Here is a 22,892-nt window from a genome sequence, read left to right on the forward strand (position 1 = left end):
TGAATTACATTTTTGTGTAGGTTGTTTTAAGTTCAAGGTTTCACTCAAAAAAAGACGACCAGCAATCTATAAATTATATTACCAGGGAAGAAATGACGACTTAATGTTGAGTCATTTCTGCGTCCCAGGTCTGTGACATTTGTCTTGAGAAACTTCCGTAACCTAGAAATCAGATATAACCTTTGGATTTACGCAAAGCAGAACGCTATGTTTATTCTTAAAATGACGCCATTCTCTTCTGAGGGTGAAGCTAAGTGAGAGGATGATTTATTCCTTGGTTGCACTGGGTTATTATTTGGCAAACTGCTGTACAAGCAAGAAAACCATCTGAGAAAGAAATAAACATCCAGTTTATGTTGATTGATGTAGTTTGTTTTATTCTTATTAGTAGTACACCAAAAAAACACCAACATATATATAGAGACACAGATACTGAAACGTGAAAAAATATATACTGATTTTCATATGAAATAGTTGCACAGAGCTGTAGCAAAAAGCTTTAAGAATAAACAAGGAAGTTACTTTGTCTAAGAAAGCACAGTATTCTTTTGGCCTGGACAACTTGATCAATATTTGTTAACATTATCAATTCTCAACATCTGAGAAAAGGCTTGAGTAATGGTTGTGCCATCAGGAGATAAATAAACACAGAGACAAGGAGCCAGGCTGGAGAAATATGGTAATGGACAAGCTCTTGTTTCAATTCAACCATATTTTCTAAAGTCCTGGTCAGTGAAGTTGAAATATTTATCGCCTCATTTTGTCTGCCAGTGACAGTAAATTTTGAACGCTAACAGCGAAGCAGATGTTATTCTTCCCTCTTCTCCATTATGACAGTACAACTGTATCATATTGTGTATCGAAGGCCCTCTTTTTCAAAGAAAGGGTTTTATATATCCAGAATTTCATTCAAGGTCTTCACTGAAGATTCATAAATAACCCTGTCAGAAAAGATCAACTGTTAAAATGTATTCATCTGACAGATTATCAACAGAAAACATCTCAACAGTCTGATTTCCACTCACCCCTGGATGCTGTCTACAGATGTGACTGCATGTTTGTAAAGCTGCTGCTGAGCAGATGTGGCTGCACTCTTTAAATTGGCCTTGGATTGTCCAGCTGTTCAACAGACACATTTTCCATTAAACAATACATCTTTTCTTTTTTTTTTTAAAGACAACAAACCTGACATGTTTGCGTTTTCCTGATCCTTAATAAAACTTCAATCAACTAATTTTCTCATGAAGAATACTCACAGTGTTTGACAACGGCCATGATGTGCAGGACAGCAGCCATGTCATTCAGACTGCTGATTGCATCAGAGTCCAGAGTGGAGCTGACCTCTGACAAAAAGGCTCTGGAGGACGACCACGTCAACAAACAATGCATTTAAACTGTTCAATAATAATAATAATAATAATGGTTTGGTCTTCATAATGGAAAATTAAATGAGTTCAACTAAACATAAGAGTAGAATCAGAGTAAAATTCAGAAATGATAAGTCCAAGTTAGAAAAAAGGGACAGAGGATATTTACCTGCTAAGAGATGGTGACTTGAGGATCACAGACAGCAGGACACTGGACAGCGGGGGCATGTCCTCCACCGACTCTGGGGTCATCACCTCTTCAGGATGGGTAATCTTTGAAAACACAAGCACAGCAGCTGACAGCACGCACCAAAATTTCAGGTTACCACTGCAGCATCCTGATAAATCATGCACTTCAATTGCTTTTGAAAAAGACTCTCATACCTTCTGGAGCAAGTGTTTCTTCTCCACGATCATGACGGCAGAAAGAGTAGCAAAGACCCCGCTCAGAGGCTCTCTGTCCCACATCTGGGCCACTTGGAGGAACTCGGTCAGAGCAGGCACAGCTGACTGACATAACTACGGTCAGGGTAGAAAGACACAGGCAATCACTTTACAGCGCTGGGAAACTGAGTCCCTCAAAAACTGACTGTCTGTTTACAGAAGACACTTTTACAGTGAGTGTGGAGGCGTTCACAGATTACATAAGAAATAAGCAAGGATCAAGTAAAATGATAAGTACATCCAATCACAACAATGAACCTCAGCGTACCCATTTCCCTTCCTCTGGTGTCTTCCTGAGGCAGCGAACTAAGCGCTCAATAATCGTGTGGAAGATGTTGGTCACCACACCCAGAATGACAGTGGTTGGATCCTCCTGGTTTTCCAGATTTTGGTCACAGTCAGGGGCATAGCTATCCGCCACCTCCTTCAAAATCGGCAGCACCGCAGGAATACAGAGGTAGCCTGCCTCTGAAAACACAAGGGAAAACATTCACTGTAGATTTTTATTCAGGTAAAGAAACACAAAACGATGCAGAAGAAATATGCAAAAGGATTATGAACTTTCTGTTAAAAATCTGTTTTCTCAATATACCAACTTTTTGAAACACTAACCTGAGAGGAGGACGAGCGAGCACAGCTGCAGGATTTGACCCTTGAACGTTTCATCGCCCAAACCCACGAGCAAAACGTCTCGGCACACTGTCAGGAAGCTCTGGTAAAACGCACCACCGTCATGAAGAAAAACTCACTCAATAAAAAAAAGGGACACTTTGAAAAATCAACGATAAGTGGAGACGACACCTTGTCTTAGGGGAGCAACATTTCAGTATAATGTTCATTTCTAATGGTGGCTGGTGGCCTGTGGAAACTGCTTATGATCCCCTACCACTACAGCAGCAGCAGTGTGGTGACAGGCTGAGAATAATGGCACAAATAAGGAAATAAACCCATTTTAGTACGGCAGTGTGAGCAGGAGGAGGCATGTACAGTACAGTGTGTGTGTGGACTGGAGCAGAAAAATCTAAGAAGAGTCTAAATTTACCGAGCAGAACTGAAAGTTCTGCAAGCAGGAGGCAAAAAGGCTCCACAAAGCTTAATGTTCTGGATAACACCATAACTCTGTATGCTCATCTATAGCCCTGGTACAGGCTATTTGCTGCCGAGTAAATGGGTAAGACAAAAATCTAAACTGGCAATTTATGAACAAGGAGACATGATTTAATTTGCCAAGAGCCTGCATTTGCCTGCAGAGAAATGGTCTTGCTGGGATCAACTTCACAATGCACATATATCTTGCAGAAAAAGATATTATAAGAAATACAGATGAACTCCAACATGACTCACACAATCATCCAACCATCCATTCATACCATCCACATCCCTCATGGTGCTGCGGTTCCTCTGTTATGTTTAGTGTCAGCAGGCACTAGAAAGCTTCAGCTTGGTGATATTAGTATGATTATGTAAGTGATGGTCTGATAGTGAGCTGTGGTGGTTATTTTGCACACAACTGCAACTGTGCTACAATGAAGAAATATGTTCCATCTCCCTAAATGGACTCCACACACATTTTCCCTGTTTGTCCAAATGAAATGCTGATAATTACTGTTATTTTAGCTTCACTAATTGTCATCTGGCAAGACATTAGATACTTACGAGTGTGCCCAACATATTTTTTTGTCTGGGCCAAATCGACTCCGAGTGGACGTTTTCCAGTTTAAAGTCTGCTGCTGAAAACTGGAGAACCCGGCCTGTAAGCCGGCTTTCTGAGAGTGTGTTTACATTATTAATAGCGGAGCTCACCTCAGTGATCTGTGCGGCCAGAGGAAGCGGCTTCTCTGAATCCTCCCCATCATCCGTGGTACTTTTAACCAGGAAGGGCAACACCCTTTCAGCAACCCAAGCCGCCATATTCTCCAGGGAGAGCAGATAGTCACGACCTTCCGAGGACTAGGAAAAGAGCAAAGCAGATTTAATTTTCTTTTTTCATTAACTTGCTTTTTAAATTAATATAGGGATGCACAGATACCGATCCAGCTTTTCTCTCCTGATACAGGGTTCGTATACCTCAATTCAGCATCTGCCAGTTTCAGGCTTGTATCGGTTTTCTCTTTTTCATATAGTAAAGTATCAGCACTAGTAACTGTGGTTCTACCTGGTAAAATTAACTAAAAAGTGCAATGCCAAGGAAGAATAAAGGAAAAACTTAATGCATGCAAAATGAGATACTCACATTATTTTGCAGATGTGCTCCAAGGCGGCCGTGGAATACAAATGCTTTCAGCGCAGTGTCCACACTGGGCCTTTGAGGATCCTCTGTAGTGGAGCTGAGGTGAGTGTACAGCACCGACTGTGGAGACAAATACCAGATTAATTTAAAGGTCTCTTTAGGGAACAACATGGATGTATGGGTGCCTAAGTTATATGTAAAGGTGTTTAAGGAGCAATCCATGTGCTGAAAGGTTAGATATTAAAAAGAAGAGAAAAAAAAGGTGTGAGATGAAAGCATGTGAATTGAAATGTAATAATATTCAGTGATACCCCAACACACCTTCCAGTTTCCTAGAGCTGAATGGAGTTGCTTCAGTGGCCTCTGACCAAGAGCTAGCACTTTCTCCTGTGTTGACGTGTGGCTTAACAGATACTCCAGGTAAACCAGCGCCATGTCAGGTTTGGCCTCCACTGTCTCCTGGATACGCACCTTTCGACTGGTGCTAGCCTTCTCCTAAAGATGACAAGGAAATCACTTTCACAAAGTAACAGGGGACGTGTATGTGGATTAAACCCCTCTTCCTTTTCCAGTAGATAATGCACGTTTAGCCGTTGCTGTCCATTCCCAGCTCTTTGATGTTGTATTGACTGACCCTTTGCTTGGGCAGAGCTTCAGTGAGCCAGTCTGTGATGAGTTCAAGGATGTCAGCGACCTGGCCCCAGCTACAGATGCAGTCTAACAGCTGGCTGTACTGCGCTGGCACAGCTCGTGGATCCATCCTTCTCAGCCTGGACAGGACACCACAGCTGGGAATGAGACAGCAAGGTGAGGAGGACAGGTTGGACAGGGCGAAGTCAGTAAAAGACAAAAGACGCATTTGGTGTAAAACAATTTGACAATATAGGAAACGTGGGACACACTTAACCACTCACCTGAATGTGGGAACTGCAGCTGGAGGCAGGAATGAGGCCAGATGTATGAGAGGAACAGTAGATCGCTCATCCTGAAAAACAAGTCTCACTGTAATACCTGTTAATGGAAGAAAAACTGATCTGATAAACGTAAATGATATAACAAACAGCTGATGTACCTCAAAGGCCTGAAAATACTTGGAGATGACATTTCCAAACTTGGCAAAAGTATACTTCTGGACCTCTTCATTTTGTTTCAGGGCCTTCTCGATGCTTCTCCACAGAATGACCAAAATCTCCAGCAGACCGGCCACGACAGCTTTGTCCAACTTCGCAGGTTCAGCCTGCTGAGAAAAAAACATGAAGTAGGTATCGAAGAGATTAGCTGATTCATTAGTTTTAATTAATGAACACAAATATGCAGTTTTCACTAATAATTTGGGGAATATGGATAGATAGGACAAAGTTTAGTTTATGGAGCTGCATCTCTTACTGCACTGTTCTCCTTGTCGCCGTCATTATTCTCAGTCTGGTCGCAGTCGTTCGGGATGCAGCTGTTCAGAACACGGCGGATGGCCAACATCAGCTTTACTGGAAAATAAGAAATTGAAATTTTCCCCACAAGGGCATTAGTGATTAAATAATAGGTGGCTAGTACGTGCTATAAATGTAACGTGTTAAATCAAGTTCTTCTATACACTCAGCCCCTATACACAGCTCTTACTTATGTTAGTTGGGGCTGTGTGTTTGTAGACACACTGATAGAACTTCCTGGCGGCCATCGGGTTCATCTGGATGAGGGTGATGCAGCGGTAGCACCACTCCCTCTCCGACTCATTGACAGGGAAGAAGGACTTGAAGAGCAGATCAGCGATACGCTTGGACACCGATTGGGAATCAACAGCCAAACGGGCCAGTAGGCTGTCCATGCTGCACACGTCCCAGAACTAAAGAGTGGTACACAAGCAGGAAAAGTGAGGGACAAAGCAGCCTCCCTCTACATTTGGCATGAACAGGTGTTTTTTAATGTGTCTCAATGAAACTTGGCTGAATTACATCTGGATTTGCACCAAGACCTTTATTATCTACTAGCACATTAACATGGTCCTCCTCATTTTTGACAAGTTTATCAAGTCTGGTTGTCCTTGTTGGATCTGCACATTAAGTTTATTTCAATGTTTAATATTAAACAAATCGTGCTTTTTTCACTAAATAAAAAGTCTTCAATACTTCAAATAACAACACGGTTTCCCATCAGGTGGAGAATCAAACATTTCCACCAACTTTGATTTTTTATACCATTTATAATGACATTTTGTCGCTTTTGTTTGAATACTGCTCTACTACTGTTTCTAAATAAATAAAAGACATTTCAATTTACAGTCTACAGGGATCTACTGAGTGTCTAGCCACTGTGAACTTTAAATGCTCCTATAATTCAAAGAAGCAAAGAGAATCACTGTGAAACTCACACAAAACAAAACAGACGGCAAGAGGTTGGCAACATATAAAGCAAAACAAACCCTGAACATGTTTTACCTTGGCAGCACGCACGGCCTTGACCTTGATGAGCATGTCAAGGAAAGCTGCACGGACTTTCTCAGAGTTGTCATGAAGGCTGTACTTGACAGTGGGCAGGAGTTTTTCCATCAGTGGATGGCTGAGGCCATTGTCCAGGACGATATTCAGACACTGGGGAAAGCATTACACAAACCACAGGTCAATATATAGCTTTTTTAATGCCAGTGCTTGAATAAGACTGATTACTTTAACTTGGCTCATTGCTGCAACTTTGTGTTGGTAAATATCTTTAGTTCAGATCCTCCTACCTTGAAGACTGAACACCGGACGTCAGCTGAGCTGGTGTCAACTGCCAGCTCCTTCAGCATCTTCTCCATGAAGTCTGTGATAATTGTGGCAGGCAGGAGCTCCCAGCATTTAGCCAGGATCTTACACACTCCCAGGGTGGCACTGGAGCGCACAGTGGGATTGGGGTCTTCGAGGAGGGTCTAAGGGTGACAGACGGGTGGGGGCTTTAGTGACTCAAACTCCCGACAAAAGGTGTCTGAGTTGAGTGGAGTGAACGGTTCTCACCATTGCTGTGTCCAGCTGCTTTTGAATGTTCTCATCGATATTCTCGTTGCTCTGATCCGGGTCATGAAGTGGGAAGGCCTCAGTGAAAAGCAATGTGGCATTTGCACGGACCTCAGAGTTTGGAGCCTGAATAAATCAAACAGAAACACATAAGAATAGAATTGGGGGAAAAAACCTGGTATGAATGTTTTTTTTGTTTTTTTTAATCTGTTTGCATACAGTTAAAGCTTTCCAGAGGAAGGGCCTGTAGAGAGTATAGAGCATCTTCTCCCCTTTGTGGCAGCTCTTCCTTGTGTGGAAATAGCTCATTATCTGTAAATAAGAGGAAAAAAGAAGAGATTTAACACAGTGCAAATGCACATATTGACTGCAAATAGTGGAGAAAAGTATTTAAACAGTCGGGTAATAAGTCTACCTGTCGGACTTTGGTGTGGACAGGAGATGCTCTATGAAGGAAGATGGCACTCATCATAAAATCCTGAATGCACGAGCTCTCAATCTGCTCCAGGAACTCCCCACTAGCTTTCTTCCATGCTCTGTAATAGATCTCCGTAACGTGCGTAGTCATGGTCCTGAACACAAACAAGTTGATTGGTATTAACATGAGGAGAAAATTTACTTTCTGTCAAACTGAGGGGACAGCAGGCTACTGACTTGCTCAAAAACTCCAGCTGGTTTTTTATGGTGCCATGAATAACCCCGATGAAGTTGACGTTCCAGCTGAAAAGAAACACCAGGAATCGCTTTCCCTGTGACAATATAACACATAATCAGTCTGACAGCTGCAAGAGAGAAAACACAAACAGAGACAATGAATGAGTCATGCAAATACACACTGCAGCTAAATATCACATTACTCACATCGTCATTTCTTAAGTAAATTGGACGTTGAAAACACTCAAGCAACAAGTTGATTATCTCCTTGTTGTCTTCCGCTGTGTAGTCCAGACTCAAAAGCACATCGTGGAGACTCCAGAGTCTTTGGATCTCAACGCCCTAATAAGATGCAGATGAAAGCGTTACACACAAATGATACCAAGTCTTGTTCAAGCTATTACTGCTCGTGACATACAAGTGACGTCATATACTGACCGGTTTCTTCAAAATTAAGGTCCTCTGCAAAGAGATGAGAAAAGCCGTGCGACCAAATGTTTCTTTCTCTTTCAGTCCCTTCTTCCACCAGGCCTCACACAGTGCGTGGATGTGGAGCTGCAGAGGTGCCTCTGAGACAGGCAGTGATGCCAAAACATCTGGAGGAAAGGAAAGACACAGGGAAATCTGAGACTAATTTCATGTAGAGCTAAAAACAACGTAGGGCAGCAGAAAGCAGAGGGAAAAATAGGCATGGGCAGCACCCACCATGAAGTTTGTGGGCAATTCCCAGGAGGGAACTGTAGGCGTCACCATCTTGTAAAGCCGTTAGTGACAATAACGCCACTAGTGCCACGCCATCCACGACAGCCATGACATGCTTCTATAGAAAAAGGAAAAGAGGAGATGTTGTAACATTTTATGCAAGCAAAACTATGTTGTTTGTGGTTCACTCATAGATCTTAATATATTCTCAAATGTAATAAAGCAAAACAGAAAAAAAACAGGTTTGCTTTGCACATTGCTTGGTTGTATATTTCTGTAACTGTACATAAGATGACTGGGAAACTCACAGGGTCTTTTGCTGCCTCCACCTCCATGCCCTCCTCTCTGTCCTCCTCCCAGCGCTCAGGAGGTAACTCCTGCAAAACATCCTGAAGGAGCGAGGCCAGTCTCTCCCACAGAGCCTGTCTCTGGTTTCTGGGCATCTCCTGCACCACTTCCTCCACATCGAAGGGCTCCGCTTTGTCGTTCTGCTCAACGAAACACAGGAGGGGGACAGAAACAACTTGACACATACAGTAAAGCACAAATCAGTTCTGACAGCTACAAAATCACGCAGTACTTCTCATTCTCAATAGCACATGACTGACATGAAATAAAATACACAGGACCAAACCAATTGCCGTTTTTATTTATGTAACTGGGTAAAAATACTGAATGATTTTTTTCTACAACAAATGTAGAGTTAGTAACTTAATTCACACAAACTAAATTAGATAAATTAACATGGATGTGCCCTGGCCTATGTCAGTCAGTATGTCTCGATTTTAAACTTAATTTTCCTGTATTTTACTACAATTTACAATTCGTATTGTTTCATTTTTTGCCTTATTTACACCAGTATTCAGTTGCTATAACTTAATTACAAACAGATAATAGTCACTCCAGTACAAGAAACCTGACTGAAAGCAGCCGTCATCCAGATATGGGAGATTTCTGAGAAGAGGTAGGCTAAATCCTTCGTGGTTTGATTTACTTACATGAAGCCGGATGAAATTGAGAAAGTCCTCCACATTTTCTTTACAAGTAGCTTCTAAAAGCGCCTCTCGCTTGGACATGTTTGCGGTTTTCAGCGTGACAACAAACCTGCGACGAAAGACAAACTAACGTTACTGCAACAGTACCAAAACAAATGGCTGTCCGGTTGTCGTTAGCGTTTAAAGTTGTGTTACCAAACATTAATCCAATGGTGTCCGTTGTTACTGATAATAATACGTCTTCAAATCGTTAAAGTATTAAAATATATAACGATAGCTTCGTCTTTTTACCTTTATAGTTCAATTTTCGTGACTCAGATAGAGCCAAACGTCAACCTCCCATAACACTGGACCCGCGCAAATTTGGATTCCCTTCCGTCCCTGCGTCATTACGTCGTGCGTCCTCCTCCGTTTCCCAGTGACGTTAAGTTGTAGTTCGCTTCTTCTGCCACTTGATGGCGACAAGTCACTGCTTATGTTCTGCACATTATGCGGTGAGGCGTCTTCACCACAGCCCCAGGTCCCCATACTAGCGTTTTAGTTGTACACGTGATTCTATTTATTCTATTGGAAATGTCTCACGTCGATTTCACCCCAGTGCCCTTTGGGAATATATTCTTAAAGGTCCAATTAATTGTTTTTGCTCAAACCCACTTCTCAAGCATTTACCTGCACTAGACTCACTGCGGCAAAACTCGTCTTTCTTCAAAATGCAGCGTTATTATGTCATGATGATGAACCTAAAAACTTAAGGGGGGGAGGAATACAGTTGTGACATGGGCTTAGACTTCTCTGACAGCTGTTAAGCGCAGACATTTCACACAAATGTAGGGACTTCCAGTAAATATCAGTGAATTCTGTGATTTCATTTCAGTCAGGCATGAAAGTGAAACTGAATAAATAATGGCTGACAATAATGCAAATGAGTCCTCGGGTTACACTAGTACTTCAAAAGAAACAAGTGTCAGATTTTGGAACAGCCCTAGCTCAGTCTGATTTGAATCACTGGAAAACAGTGTACTTTTTTCTTTTTTAATTATTCAGGATTTTAGGATTAGGGAATCTAGAGCTAGGGAGCCCAAACTTATACATTTACAAGCTGTTGTTAATCTTTCTTTCTGTTATCGTTTTCATTTTTAACTGTTAAATGGTGGTTTATCTGTTGCCCTCTTACCTGATTGGAACCAGTTGTATTTGTTTCCTTTTACTTCAAAATTCAACATAATATGTAGTTTTCCCAGGGCAAGATCTAATGTGTAATTCATTTGCTTTTTTGCTGGTCAGAAGGACTGACCTCTAAAAACAACAAGGGAGAGAGTTTTCAGAAGAGAAACCATTTATTCTTCAAAAGCCATGAGGCATCATGTCATTCAAAATAATGAGATTAAGAAGGCAAAAAATTACATAGTGTGTTTTTTTTAAGGCACGGGATAGATAACAAGAAACATTTAAAAGCTCCAACAAACAGTTATAACTGCATGGCAACACATGTACAAGCCTATGACACAGCTGTGTCATTTTAATTCTGGCAGCCCTGCTCAATAAACAATTGTTGTCTCAGTTATTCATTCTTTTCTTAAACAATGCTCAATTCACATTTGGTTTGAACAAAAAAGCCTCATTCAAGTATCCTTTACTCATATTATACAGCACTTATTCGTAGCCCTAAAAATGCCCCCAGGTCCTCAGTATCTGAGACCATGTTCAGAACAACCAATATTGCACAAGGTCCTCTTACAATATATCGAGCAATCATTTTATTCTTTGCATATATGCATTCCATGTTTGTAATCAAGCATAAAGAAGTGTAAGAGGTAAACAATCAAATAACACTCCATGACAAAAAAAAGATCAAAGTCAAGACTGCTACTTACGCCTACTGTTGTGATTGTATCTGTTCCTTTGGTTAGAGTTTTCTCTCATGACAAAAACAGAATTTACCACACTTTAACAAACTGGACACAAAGCAATAACAGTATTGATAAGATTTCAACATCATTCCCTTTAAGGAAAAAATAATGCCATGAAAACCCCTGCAAAATCTCTTAACTATTTATTCTAGCAACTTGATATTTACATAAAAACACTGAAAACAGAGACAAGGCAGTTAGTGTCCTCCATTACAATATGTCAAAGTATCTTCTATAATCGTGACCAATAATGAAATAATAACAGGAAATGTCTGAAGAACTTGCGTGCTGAAATAATACCTGTAAACTACATGAAAAATATACATGAAAACAACAAAATGATGTGCCCTTATATTAACAAGATCACTATATTACAGCATAGAGGTGATTTCACTATGTGAGGAGGGGGTCTTGACTCTTTGTTATGCCTTGAGACGACGACAATCCATCTTCACTTAACTCATACCTGCAAGAAAAATACAAAAATATTACACATTACTACGGTAGGTTATTGTCACACAGAGCAATCACTCAATATTGGACAGGGCAAAGATAAAACACGCGTTTACCATTGTGTCCATCCTCTAGATATATCCTCCCCACTTAAATCTACCAGCACCTGCAATTTTGAACAAAAAGTGAGAAAGAAATTAAGTTTTCACAATCCTCAGAACGGACTCTGCTGCGAGGAAATGCTCATAGTAACAGCCAGTAATAAGAACCTTTCCCAAGAGCCCTTTGTGTTTGGACAGGATGCTCCCGCCGTTCTTCACTGCTACATCCAGAGTTCGTCTGTGGAGCTCCACCATAGACACAGTAAACTCAAACCTACAGACACACAGCACAGACGCATTTTACGAGGCCAATAATCTATGACGTAATGATTACTCAAATGAAAATTGCTAAAGCTGTTACTTAGTTAAATTGTTAATTTGAATAACTGTCACTGTGTTAAATTGGTGGTCTTGGAAAAAAACGGCTGGCAAATCTTCCTCTTAAGGCAGAATGAGGTTGAATGAGGCGGTTTTCCAAGAGCACAATTAGCTCTGATGTTAAATTCATGAGACAGGAGACTTTCTCAGAGCTGCAGAGCCCTATAACTCAACTGTAAACAAAAGTGTCCAATAACTAACACAACACCAAGGAGACAGAGTCCACACTTGATCCGACTGTATCTTAGCCCAGAGCAGCCACTAGCTTTACCGCAAACATGACATGCTTTGAGAAATATATTGATTACTAAGAAAAACATTGTTGTCATGCTGGAATTTTTCTTTAAAATGACGTGAAAATATTGGACAAATGCAACTTTTGTGTACTTTTAATGTTTATGTAGCTCATGATCTTGATGTCTGAAGAGTCAAGACGTCAAATTAATTCAATATAAAAACGGTAGTTTTAAATAGTTGAAGCCTCGCTAAACCTCTAAACCACTGACAAGAAACACATTTGTAAAATCCAACAACAACAACACACATCTGAATGCTAGTATTTATTTAAATTCTAAATATGTCCCTGACAGACATGGTGAGTGATCAGTTGCCTCTAAACTCACGTTTGATCATAAACAGGGTTAAGGGTCCTCTTCATGGTGCCGGTCTTCCTCCTCCCCGACCGGCTCTTGTCAGGCAGCAAATAGAGACGGATGAAGGGATCCGAGCCGTCTTTGGTGAAGGCTATCAAGTTACTGAGGACACACAGGACGAAACTGTTTCACACGTGTGTTGCCAGCCAGGCACATGTTGTTTGGATTAATGATCCCTATTTACTCTTAAATGTAAACTAAAGTTACACACACAAGCAAGACTGTGCATGCTAAAGAAACCCTACCCACCAATCAAGATTAACGACTTGAAAGACTTGAGCCAAAAAACCCAAGGACAAAAGCGGTCTATCTTTCAAGGCAATACCAATTTTTTAAATTCAGAGTACGATGGCAGTTGTGGACCTCACCGGCAGGCGTGCACCACCACAATCAGTTTGTTCCTCTGGGAGCTGTGCCGAACAGTCAGCTGGACCTCGCCCAGGGGGTACTGGCTGGGGGCCGAGCCACTATAAACACATCAGAGTTAGTCAGTGTCACTTCTAGACACCGCAGCCGGATTGATTCTGCACATGGGCCTAACAAAGTATGCAGAGATAGACAGATAGCCTCACTGGTGGTCAGACGTCGGTACATATTCATATAAATCAATGTGATGGTCATTGAGAGGGAACTGCAGAATTTAAATAAAGTGAAAAACAAAAAGATCCTTGAAATGACGCATGGGGAAAAAAACCTTTAAAAAGACATTAGGATAAGTGGAGCAATACATCAGAAACAGTGGGAACAATATCTGCCGTTTACTTCTGCAGCTGACGAAGCCTTTGCTGAAGCTCCATAGTGGCGAAGGGCAGGGAGATGTCCGAGGCCAGGCTGGGCGTGGACTCGTTGTGAGGCAGGTGTTTCTGGGAGCTGGACATGCAGGTGCTCAGACTGCAGGTGCTGCGGAGAGGACTGGCTGAGTACGGCTCGCCGTCCCTGTGCTGGAGGGTGAGGGTGGAAGCGTCTATGGGCGGCGGAGGCGTGGGCGGAGGCAGCGGGGAGTCCGAGGCCGACCGTCTCTGGAAGGGGGCCGTGGCCGGCTGCGGCGTGCTGGACTTCCTGACCCGGACCGACGAAGGCTGATCTGAGGACACCTGCTTCTCCAGAGACAGGATCTAAAGAGAGACCAGACGGGAATGATTGACAAGAACTGAAGCTGAGTGGAACAACATGCTGCTCAAATCTTAGCTCCGATAAAAATGTGTTTTGAAGGGACTGTGCTTTATTTGGCGTTTTTACAGACAACCTCTGACTGGACCTAACAATCCTCTTATTGGTTCAACTCATGCTTAAGCCTAACCCTTTGCTGTTAAGTGGTCTTAATACTGCTGATATAAAACCTTTCAAATATTGTCAAGGGCGTTTTTTGAAGCGCCTCAGCCAAATTTTTATAGTGCTATCTGTCTCTCTAAGCTGGCAAAAAGGTCCCTGAGCCTTTAAAACTATTTCCTATTTAGAATATCTGTCATGAATCCCGATGTGTCTGATAGGCTGTGCTCCAATACAGCAAAGCTATTTCAGTGGACATCAATATTTCGATGCAGCTGCATTCATTTTCTTTTATTTGATCAGTTATGAGTCAATACAAGGTAATGCATTTAGCTTCAGCGGCATGAAGGGCAATTTCATTTACCCGCTGGTCTAATCTGGTTTTTGTTTTTGTTTTTTGGGGATTTATCATTACTGAAATTACGGCATGAAGAGGAATGTAAATATTGGCATGATACATGATTCATGTGATGGGAAGGCACTTAAATGAAATGAAAACATTTCCTAGACCCCACACCTCCAAAAGTGATTATCCAATCATATCTTAGCAACTGAATTAAGATGTGGATTTAGTATGAAGTATGAGCAATGATCTGCATGTGAAGAGTTTGTGGGGTCATTGCGGTTTTAGCCTTTCCAGATCCCAAAGCACAAGAAACAAAGTGACGCTTACACAAAAGGCAAAGCAGAACACCAGAAAACACCATTTGACAAAAAGTCAATGATTTGTTTTTTCTCACTGTGTGAAAGCCACGTTTTCACTGGGTGTGTGGGAGTCTATGTTCCAGCCACCCTGCTCAGCTGGTCTGAATTCAGTTAGTGATTTTCAATTTATTGTTGCCACTGTGACACTTGCTTCACAACAACAAATGCCTTTAGATGTACCACGCCACGGCTCATAATCGTTTCTGTTTGAATTAGCTGAATATGACACAAACAGGATGAGTGGGAAGTGAAGCAATGCATTTTATTTACCCTCAAGGCCATTTTAAGTTTGATGGTGGAGCTGGGCCCGGAGTTCCTGAGAGGAAAGCACTGAGTCAGCGTCATGTCCTCCTCCACCAACAGTCTGCTCAACGGCACCGTCAAGTTACCCAGAGTGCATTTGTGCTTGTCATCTTTTACCTGTGCATTAAAAAAAAGGGAAGAGGATCTGCTTTGAGACCAGTCAGCTATTTTTCACTATTTGGAGCATGCGGTTATAAAAAATGCATCTTATCGTGTATCATTATGCTGCATTACCTCCACTTCAAGCTCCTGCCTCCTGGGGTTGTGAACGAGGAATGAGAAACAGTCTTCCCACAGAGGCTCCTTGGTCTTGTAGCGGATCTTAATGGGCAGACAGGTTTGTTAGTTGTTTTTAGAAGACTCTGTCAGTGCAACTTAATACTGTTGTAATTTGTATTTAGAGGAAGAAATACAAATAAGACACTAACACTGTAGGCCTGTAACTGTTCACTATAAAGAACTCACACACTTTTTCCAGTTTTATGTCCCATTTTTGTATTGCATTTACATATTTACATACACTTGTCTACTGCACACCTTTTAAATAGTTTATTCTTATAACTTTATTATTTTGTTTTTATTTGTATTTTAACTCTATCTATTAACAGGTTGCTGGTAGGTGGTTATAACTCCCCATCTTATCTGCTTGTATGACCTTTTTCAGTTCATCTTTCTTTTTTAATTCCACAGTCGGGGGGAAGTAATCAGAAAGCTCCGGGGAGAGTCAGGTAAAGAGTGATGTACTATGTGTGGTGTAGGCTTTAACATCTCATTGTGTGAATGAGTGTGAGATGTAGGGACGTAAGAAACTGCTGCATTAAATCTTTGGTTGTACAACTTGAAAAATAGGCAGAAACAAAAGGAGCCAGGACGAGTTCAATTGTTCTTCTTTTTCTGAACTGACACATCATTATTGGAATTAGATAAACAAACTAATGGACTCACCTTACTCTCAAGAGTTTTGTGTCCAACAGTGAACTGGACGTAAGGGCTGGGCTCACTGCTGCTCTTCTTTGAAGCCTGCAAAGTCGGAGCGAGGGAGGAAGAGAGAGAGAGAGAGACGTGTGAGCTGATTCTCTTCACTGTGACACACAAAAGCATAATCTTTGGTAATGGACAACATGATTACAGCCAAACTCAAACACAAGCGTCTCGAGACTCTGCATCAAGCGCGACGCCACAGTGACATAAGTGTGTAGTGCGGAAGGGAGGGAACATTACCATATGTTTTGACAAGCAGGGCTGCAGGCAGAAAAGGCAACCAAAGGGACTGCCAAGCCTCGTCTCCTCTGCATGCTAATTCTAGTTTGCTGGGATCTGACAGCTGAGTACTATTCAGTATTCCTCACAGAATAATAATACCCTACTATAAAAGCCAGTGGCTAGAACAATGGTGGGAAATCCTAACTTACTTGATAACCCATCATGCCACTAGAGGATGGTGCTTAAATTTGACATCGATTTTTCAACATTAGAATTAAGCTCCCCATTGTACAGGCAGGCTGCTTAACACAATCCCACTGATTAATATACTACAACTTGAAGTGAGAAGGCACTCAGCATAATAAAAAGAAATCAAAATACTTAAGCTTTTATATTATAGATAATATATGTATATTTAATCTGCTAAAATGCCATTCTGTTGTAGCAATAGCTTTTTATAGCAGGAAACAGGTTAAGTTTTAGAGCAGCTGATGAAATCTTTTTTTTTTTGAGGATGGGAAAAACATGACCCAAGACTTTCTGTACAGCCCAGAGGGAATGGCCACAGGTCAAATGCAGCCAATCAGATTCTCAACCTAGTGACTCTCTGGGCTTTCACTGAGGTGTTAGGGCAAACATCGAAGCTGTGAAATGTTTCCTGTCAGAGTTTGGGGTTTTTTGGTGTAACAGGACTGAAAAATTGCCACAGATAAGCTGCACTTTAGACTTTTCAATGCAGATGGACTGAAGGAATAACCTGCACCTTTTCTAAAAGGCAAAGCAGGTTTATGTTTAATGGGATTACAAAGATGGTAGCACAGTAAATGCCAAATGCCAATCAATGCATGGTGCAGATAGTTTAATTAATTGTTAGACTGATTGATTCATTGAGAAAGTGCAGTTGTGTGTGCCAAGATGAAGCTTAAAAGTTATTTGAAGAGTTAAAGGAAAGAAACGAGTCTTGTAACTGGAACAATGCAGCAGCTGATTCCTGAAGAGTAGTCTGTGTAACCTGAGACAGCTTTGTTGTAGTACAGTATTTCCCCAACAACCAATGCTGTGACTGCTCAGGAAGGAAATAATAGATCTTATTGTAGTGGTTGACATGTTGATGTATTGTTCCCATTTCTGCCTGCCTCTGTAAGAAAGTGAATGAAAATTATTCAAAATGTAATTTTTTTTCTGTTCTAATGTCATCCTACTGCCTACTACAGACAGTGTAGTAGTATATACAAAGGGGTCCAAAAATCTAAGACCATTAAAGCAGCTCAGACTTCCTTAGACAGGATCAGCTTCTATAGCCACTAACACAGGTTGAGTTGTTCTGTATGTTTGTTGCTGAAAACCTTTGGCCTAGTTCACCTCCAGCTCAATAAATACACAAATGCCACAAAAGTGACCACAGTCTCATTCAACCATAAAGACTGACATTCAACATTAGAAGTATTTGAATGCAACACAGGACTTCTGCATGCACGGTCACATGAGCTGGGAAAATCATGTATCACTCAAAAAGTAAGAAGAACAACAGAGCAGAGGTGTGCGGCGCAGCCAAAGCAGAAAGCAGAAAGCAGACAGACAGCGCAATCATCCATCTTCATGCACATTCATTTGAGAAAAGGACAATTCTCTCTGCTCATTTCATCACATCACAATCACACGGCGCTGGATGGTGCCAACACAGATGAGACACAGGGTGTAATCTGCACATGCAGCCCATTTTTCCCACATTACCTTCAGGGCCTTAAAGACTGAGAGTTGCTTCAACCCGTCATAGGTGATATCTGACAGGTTGCTCTTTAAGCCATAAGGAGATTTGGGGGAGAAAATCACACCCGTAGTTAGTAGGAGAGGAGTGACTCGGCATGGTTAAGAAGCATGAGAAAAACCCCAGACAAAAAAAAGAAAAAAAAACGTTGAATATGTAATAATGCACTGAAACATGAATAATATGGGAAATGGAGAGAAGGTATGATGGGTGATACTTCTGACAGAGCAGGGGGCTAACGAGGAAAACACAGGTCAGAATAATGAGGGTATTTCCAGCAGGGATGACTTGGGAGTAGTAGCCTGTGAGACAGTTTGACTTTTTTATTTTAACAAGCTAAGGGCTTTCTGTATCTGTACAGTCACACTGTAATTGGCCCTCTAATACAGTCAGATATCATTATGAACTCTGCCAGCTATTTGAAGACAATATTTCAGCCTTGGACTAAGCACCTGATTTAGCAGAATATGAATTTGAATACCAAGCAGCCATAGTTACTTGCTGAGTGCTTTGTTTTGAATGTCTGCTTTATGTTAATGGTTATTGGAGACTCAGTAACCTTTATTAGACAGTAAAGTTAAAACCGTGCATCCAACACATGCTTTGAGATGCACATTTTAAAGGACTCCTGTTACTGTTTCAATCCACATCATTGCACACGGCTAACGCTAACACCGTCGGGATGCAAAAGCTCTGGTGGACTCACGAATATTGTTCTATACTCTGAAGTATTGGTCTCACAAAAGACTAGGCCAGACGCTCTCCTTTCACTTAAGTTTCCACAGCCTAAGCTGCCAGTGAAGACACTCTTGGGTGAAGAGGAAAAAAAAGAGAAGAACGTGGAGTTATAATGGACTCAGGTGGCAAAAAGAAAAAAAATTACACTGAAATGCCATTTAGATTCTAAACTGAAGGACGCCAGGCTCTTCACAGGTTGCAGTCGAGCTTCACGACTCTTTTTGTGCAATGGCAATTTTTCACTTTTCATTCAAGTTTGCCTCGGCTGCTGAGAAGTAGAGTTTTAAAGGTCCAGGGTTCTCATAATATGATAACAACTCTAAACATGTCGATATCCCTGTGCACAACAAATTACTTCACCATTTAACATGCTGAAAAAACACATCGACCCATTTGACGCTTTAGGCCACATCTACTATATAATGCACGGCCGCTCTTTTGGGAGTAACCAGGGTAATAATGAGGAGGGTAAAGTAACAACCTGCCCTGGTTGTTTGGTTGACAGTGAAAAATCACATTTCCAAAAGAACATAAAAAGCAAACTGGAGGAAACTCAGGTGTCACAAAGCATGAAATATTATGGTAACAAAAGAGTGGAGCATTGCTGCGCATTGACCAATAATCCTTATTTAAACAGGAGTGCAACGCTGGAATTTCCCAACTGAACTGGTTCAGTGTTGCTAAATGCAGCTTGTATGTTCTAGGTAGAGAACAACAAGGCTTCATCGACCTAATGCTATATTCTAGCACATTTGTTTGGATGAGGTACATTAAGCTAAAGCGTCAGAACAAAAGCATTCAAATCCCAAAACAAAGTTTCTTACCGGCAGGTTCTTCGCTAAGTCCAGATAGACCACCAGCAGTGCTGATGATAGGCCGTCATTGGCCAGGCTTCTGTCTGCTCGCACACTTCGCAGCACCTGATTGGACAAAAAGGACAAAATAGACATAAGACTTTTTATTGATGCCACGTGTGGGAAATTCACTTGCAAAAGTAGCATAGATGTACAGGACACGTAAAGTAAGGAATAAAATGTTAAGACATTACTATGTATAAAACAAAATATGTACTGTTATGTACAAAATAGTATTCAAATAGAGAAAAACTAAATAGACATTCACCACAGAGAATGACCAAGCACATTCACCAGTAACAAATTACTGCTCTAGTGAAATCGCAGTGGTTGTAACAATTCAATACTTTACCTGGTCCAACTTCTCAGGAGTGGAAAGCAGAGACAGCCACTCTAGTTTTAAGTGCAGCTTCCCAGTGGGCGTTTCCTCCAGGTCGAACCACTGGAATAACATGACACAAGTTATTGAGGGAACCAAAAGTGCTGTCCTGAAAATTGGGGCTGAGAGGATCTGTACCTTACTGACAGTAGCACAAAGACTAAAACCATAGGGAACAGGCAGTCTTTTTGATGTACTACACTGTGGATCGGCTGATTACGCTGTCACTGGACAGAGTTAGACTCACTGTTTCCCCGTTATTATATTAGTCTTTATGCTACGCTAAACTGGCATCTCACTCATAAACACAACACATGTATAAATTGGTACTGATCTTCTCAACTAACTCTCAACAAGAGAGCAAATACATATATTTTCCCAATAAATGTAACGTATAAAGTTTAAACTCATTTATATATTAGACAGGCACACAAGTGTCTTACCTCATCAACCTTCTGCTCTTTGTGCAGCTCAGTCATATCGATCATGAGGCTGTGAATAAGGACACGATGGGACGACAGAGAAACAGAGAAATCACACCTATTAATTTGAACACCAGGTCCAGTTATTGATTGGCTGCCTTTTGTTGGGAGCAGTGTCAGAAGCTTGAGGCACAATCATTGGCTTTACCCTCGAGCCAGGGGGATAACACCTCTACTTCTCTTCAACTGATAACAGCTACAGATACTTTCACAGCTCCTGTTGTGTTTAGGTTGCAAAATGTAATGACATACTAGGGTTTTCTATGTGTGGCTGCCCCATTATAAACAAGGCTTAGTCTTCCCAGTCACTCCCAATGCTTCTTGTGAGATATGTGATAATAGCAGAGTGGGGCGCTCACCTTCCCAGGAAGTCATCTTTGTCTGGATCCTCATCAAACAACTCGATCTCAAGATGTTGGCCCGAGTGCTCGTACACCAGAGCCTGATGAACACAATGACATATTGATGCATGATGGTGGTGCTCAAATTGCAATGTTGTAAATATCTACTCAATGCCAAGCTTGTCACCTCATAAACTTCATTCCACTTGGGATGGAGGCTCTCTTTGATTGTTTTGCTCTGAAACAGCTGGTTGCCGATCTGCAGGACACCGTATGGGTCAGATTTGCCCTTGATCAGCCCTCCCAGAAATTTATCCTTCCCTTCCAGATCCTGAGCCTCCAAGAAGTGGATCCTCAGGACTCCCTGTGGAAACACACATAGCACGGTGTTAAGGACAGCAACTCTGAAATAGCAGCCTCTGACACTTTGAGGCTGAACTGCAGTGAGATATGATAAGATGTGACATCACCTATAGTACTGGGTGCTACTGTACACGCTGGTGCAAGATAAAAGCCTGGCTTTCTACCAGAGTTAGTGTCTATAGATGTCTATATTTCCCCGTATGCACTGGCACTATTAAAGTTAACCTTCATGACTGAGGAAAACGTGTTCAACAAGAAATACAAATGCTACCTGCCTCATAGCAGAAGTTGTATACCATGATATAACATCTAAGTACAGTATCTGCTTGTAAACTTGAACCACAGTACATTTTATTAACATTTTTTATTAACTTACATTCCTGGACTGTAGAACATCCACTAGAGTCTAGAATATGTGAACAAATGGTCCACTGGACTACGATACGATACAAACTACTTTATAAATCCCCAAAGGGAAACTCATTACTATGGCTTGGGCATCTATAAACACTTATTAACAGTCAATTGATCTGTTAAGATGTTGTTCTATTAAGCAACTGAATGTTTAGACTGTGCGTTGCCAGATGGTTTGTTGTGTCTGAAGCGAGAGTTGCAAATTTACTAAGAGAAGAATAACTGTGACAATAAAAATAGTATGACCTTGATGATCCTTTTTGGACAGGAACATGCTGAAGTGTTTATCCTGTTGCCATGGATACAGGTAGCATACCTCATGACGGATGATAAAGCCTTGTAATGCTTTTTTTTTTGTTTTATTCTGTTTTAAGGCACTGAAACTGAAATCCTCTTTATTTTATTACAGAGAAAACTGACAAAACCTGTGATATTTGCCTCTAAGCTACTAATCATGAATTCCCTCAATGACTGGTGGCTGAGCATAAACACAGATTAGAGAGGAGTATTAAAGCTCTTGGCTAATTGGAAGCATTTCAGAACTGCATTAGTACCTTTGGCATTGGGAAGCGCAGCTTGGCAAGTTCCACATCCCCGACCAGTGGGACGGTGACACGGTTGGGTAAAACCAGATAACTGTAGATAATGTCTTGAATCAGGCTGTCAGAGAGGCCACTGTGAGGACAGGAGAGTGGGGAGCCAGAAGTGAGAGGAAAGGAAGATAAACAGAATGAAGCAATGAATTATTTAAGACAGTGAGGGTGCCCTTGGGTTATAAATATTCTCCTTTAATCTCAGATTAGTACAGTACATTTCTGCTTTGCATGTGTAAAGACAGTAGGAAAACTGGAGTCCGTTCAAGCATGTTGGTGTTGCTAACCAAGAAACCACTGAATGTCTATCTGATCCACTGCCTCCAGTCTCTGCTTCAAAAGATCACAACAGGACAACAGACAGCAGAGTTTTTATACAATATCTGAGAACCATCGCTGCCAGGCTCCACTGCGCTCATCGAGCTGCTGTGGTACAGGTGGGAAATCACATTTACAGCTAGAAAAAATGACAATAAAAATTCATCATCTAGTGTAATTGCCCTGGCTGTCCCTCAAAGGAACACTGTTGTGATTACAGAAATGTCCATACATCATTATGTGGATAACCTCATCAGAAGTGTTCATAGCTGCCTCTGATACTGACTG

The 22,892-nt window shown here is 41.4% G+C and overlaps 2 protein-coding genes across 8 annotated transcripts in view; both read right to left on the reverse strand.

The window, feature by feature from the left end:
* Positions 1 to 356: 356 nt before the first annotated feature.
* On the reverse strand, positions 357 to 10,089 carry ncapg2 (non-SMC condensin II complex, subunit G2). 3 transcript variants are annotated; one of them, XM_085763733.1, is made up of 27 exons: positions 9,671 to 10,089; positions 9,383 to 9,488; positions 8,693 to 8,872; positions 8,388 to 8,502; positions 8,121 to 8,278; positions 7,890 to 8,024; positions 7,683 to 7,777; positions 7,444 to 7,600; positions 7,248 to 7,340; positions 7,029 to 7,154; positions 6,764 to 6,943; positions 6,474 to 6,626; positions 5,659 to 5,881; positions 5,428 to 5,525; positions 5,114 to 5,281; positions 4,956 to 5,026; positions 4,676 to 4,829; positions 4,363 to 4,536; positions 4,045 to 4,161; positions 3,615 to 3,761; positions 2,424 to 2,523; positions 2,080 to 2,279; positions 1,752 to 1,886; positions 1,537 to 1,640; positions 1,257 to 1,357; positions 1,026 to 1,119; positions 357 to 941 (listed from the first exon to the last, which is right to left on the reverse strand). In XM_085763733.1, exons 2-27 carry the CDS (start codon positions 9,458 to 9,460, stop codon positions 890 to 892), a joined length of 3,408 nt encoding a protein of 1,135 aa, XP_085619859.1. In that variant the 5' UTR covers positions 9,461 to 9,488; positions 9,671 to 10,089; the 3' UTR covers positions 357 to 889. The 3 variants fall into 3 exon arrangements, with proteins under 3 accessions (XP_085619859.1, XP_085619860.1, XP_085619861.1); XM_085763734.1 differs by having other exon boundaries at positions 9,575 to 9,709; XM_085763735.1 differs by having other exon boundaries at positions 554 to 941; positions 5,114 to 5,278; positions 9,671 to 9,799.
* A 608-nt stretch (positions 10,090 to 10,697) lies between these two features.
* Positions 10,698 to 22,892, reverse strand: part of esyt2b (extended synaptotagmin-like protein 2b) — a 28,968-nt gene continuing 16,773 nt past the window's right edge. The window contains exons 8-24 of one of the 5 annotated variants that reach the window (XM_085762758.1): positions 22,248 to 22,368; positions 21,104 to 21,280; positions 20,935 to 21,017; positions 20,537 to 20,585; positions 20,067 to 20,156; positions 19,685 to 19,780; positions 18,825 to 18,930; positions 18,089 to 18,138; positions 16,097 to 16,171; positions 15,386 to 15,472; positions 15,119 to 15,268; positions 13,637 to 13,989; positions 13,243 to 13,341; positions 12,845 to 12,976; positions 12,012 to 12,117; positions 11,859 to 11,908; positions 10,698 to 11,755 (exon numbers count right to left, since the gene is read on the reverse strand). In XM_085762758.1, coding sequence (XP_085618884.1) covers positions 11,683 to 11,755; positions 11,859 to 11,908; positions 12,012 to 12,117; positions 12,845 to 12,976; positions 13,243 to 13,341; positions 13,637 to 13,989; positions 15,119 to 15,268; positions 15,386 to 15,472; positions 16,097 to 16,171; positions 18,089 to 18,138; positions 18,825 to 18,930; positions 19,685 to 19,780; positions 20,067 to 20,156; positions 20,537 to 20,585; positions 20,935 to 21,017; positions 21,104 to 21,280; positions 22,248 to 22,368 — 1,897 coding nt within the window. In that variant the 3' untranslated portion in view covers positions 10,698 to 11,682. Of the gene's footprint in view, positions 11,756 to 11,854; positions 11,909 to 12,011; positions 12,118 to 12,844; positions 12,977 to 13,242; positions 13,342 to 13,636; positions 13,990 to 15,118; positions 15,269 to 15,385; positions 15,473 to 16,096; positions 16,172 to 18,088; positions 18,152 to 18,824; positions 18,931 to 19,684; positions 19,781 to 20,066; positions 20,157 to 20,536; positions 20,586 to 20,934; positions 21,018 to 21,103; positions 21,281 to 22,247; positions 22,369 to 22,892 lie in introns of those variants that run through there. The other 4 variants (XM_085762760.1, XM_085762759.1, XM_085762762.1 and 1 more) reach the window with 4 other exon arrangements.

The sequence above is a fragment of the Trachurus japonicus genome, chromosome 20 (genome assembly GCF_045865225.1).
Source record: "Trachurus japonicus isolate A0001 chromosome 20, Traja_1.0".
Classification (NCBI taxonomy): Eukaryota; Metazoa; Chordata; class Actinopteri; order Carangiformes; family Carangidae; genus Trachurus; species Trachurus japonicus.

Coding starts and splice junctions, on each gene's coding strand:
- ncapg2 (XM_085763733.1), bottom strand. CDS start 9,460: ATGTCCAAGCGAGAGGCGCTTTTAGAAGCTACTTGTAAAGAAAATGTG. Junction 7,778..7,889: donor TTTACTTAAGAAATGACGAT/GTGAGTAATGTG, acceptor ATATTGTCACAG/GGAAAGCGATTCCTGGTGTT. Junction 6,627..6,763: donor TCCGGTGTTCAGTCTTCAAG/GTAGGAGGATCT, acceptor TGCTTTCCCCAG/TGTCTGAATATCGTCCTGGA.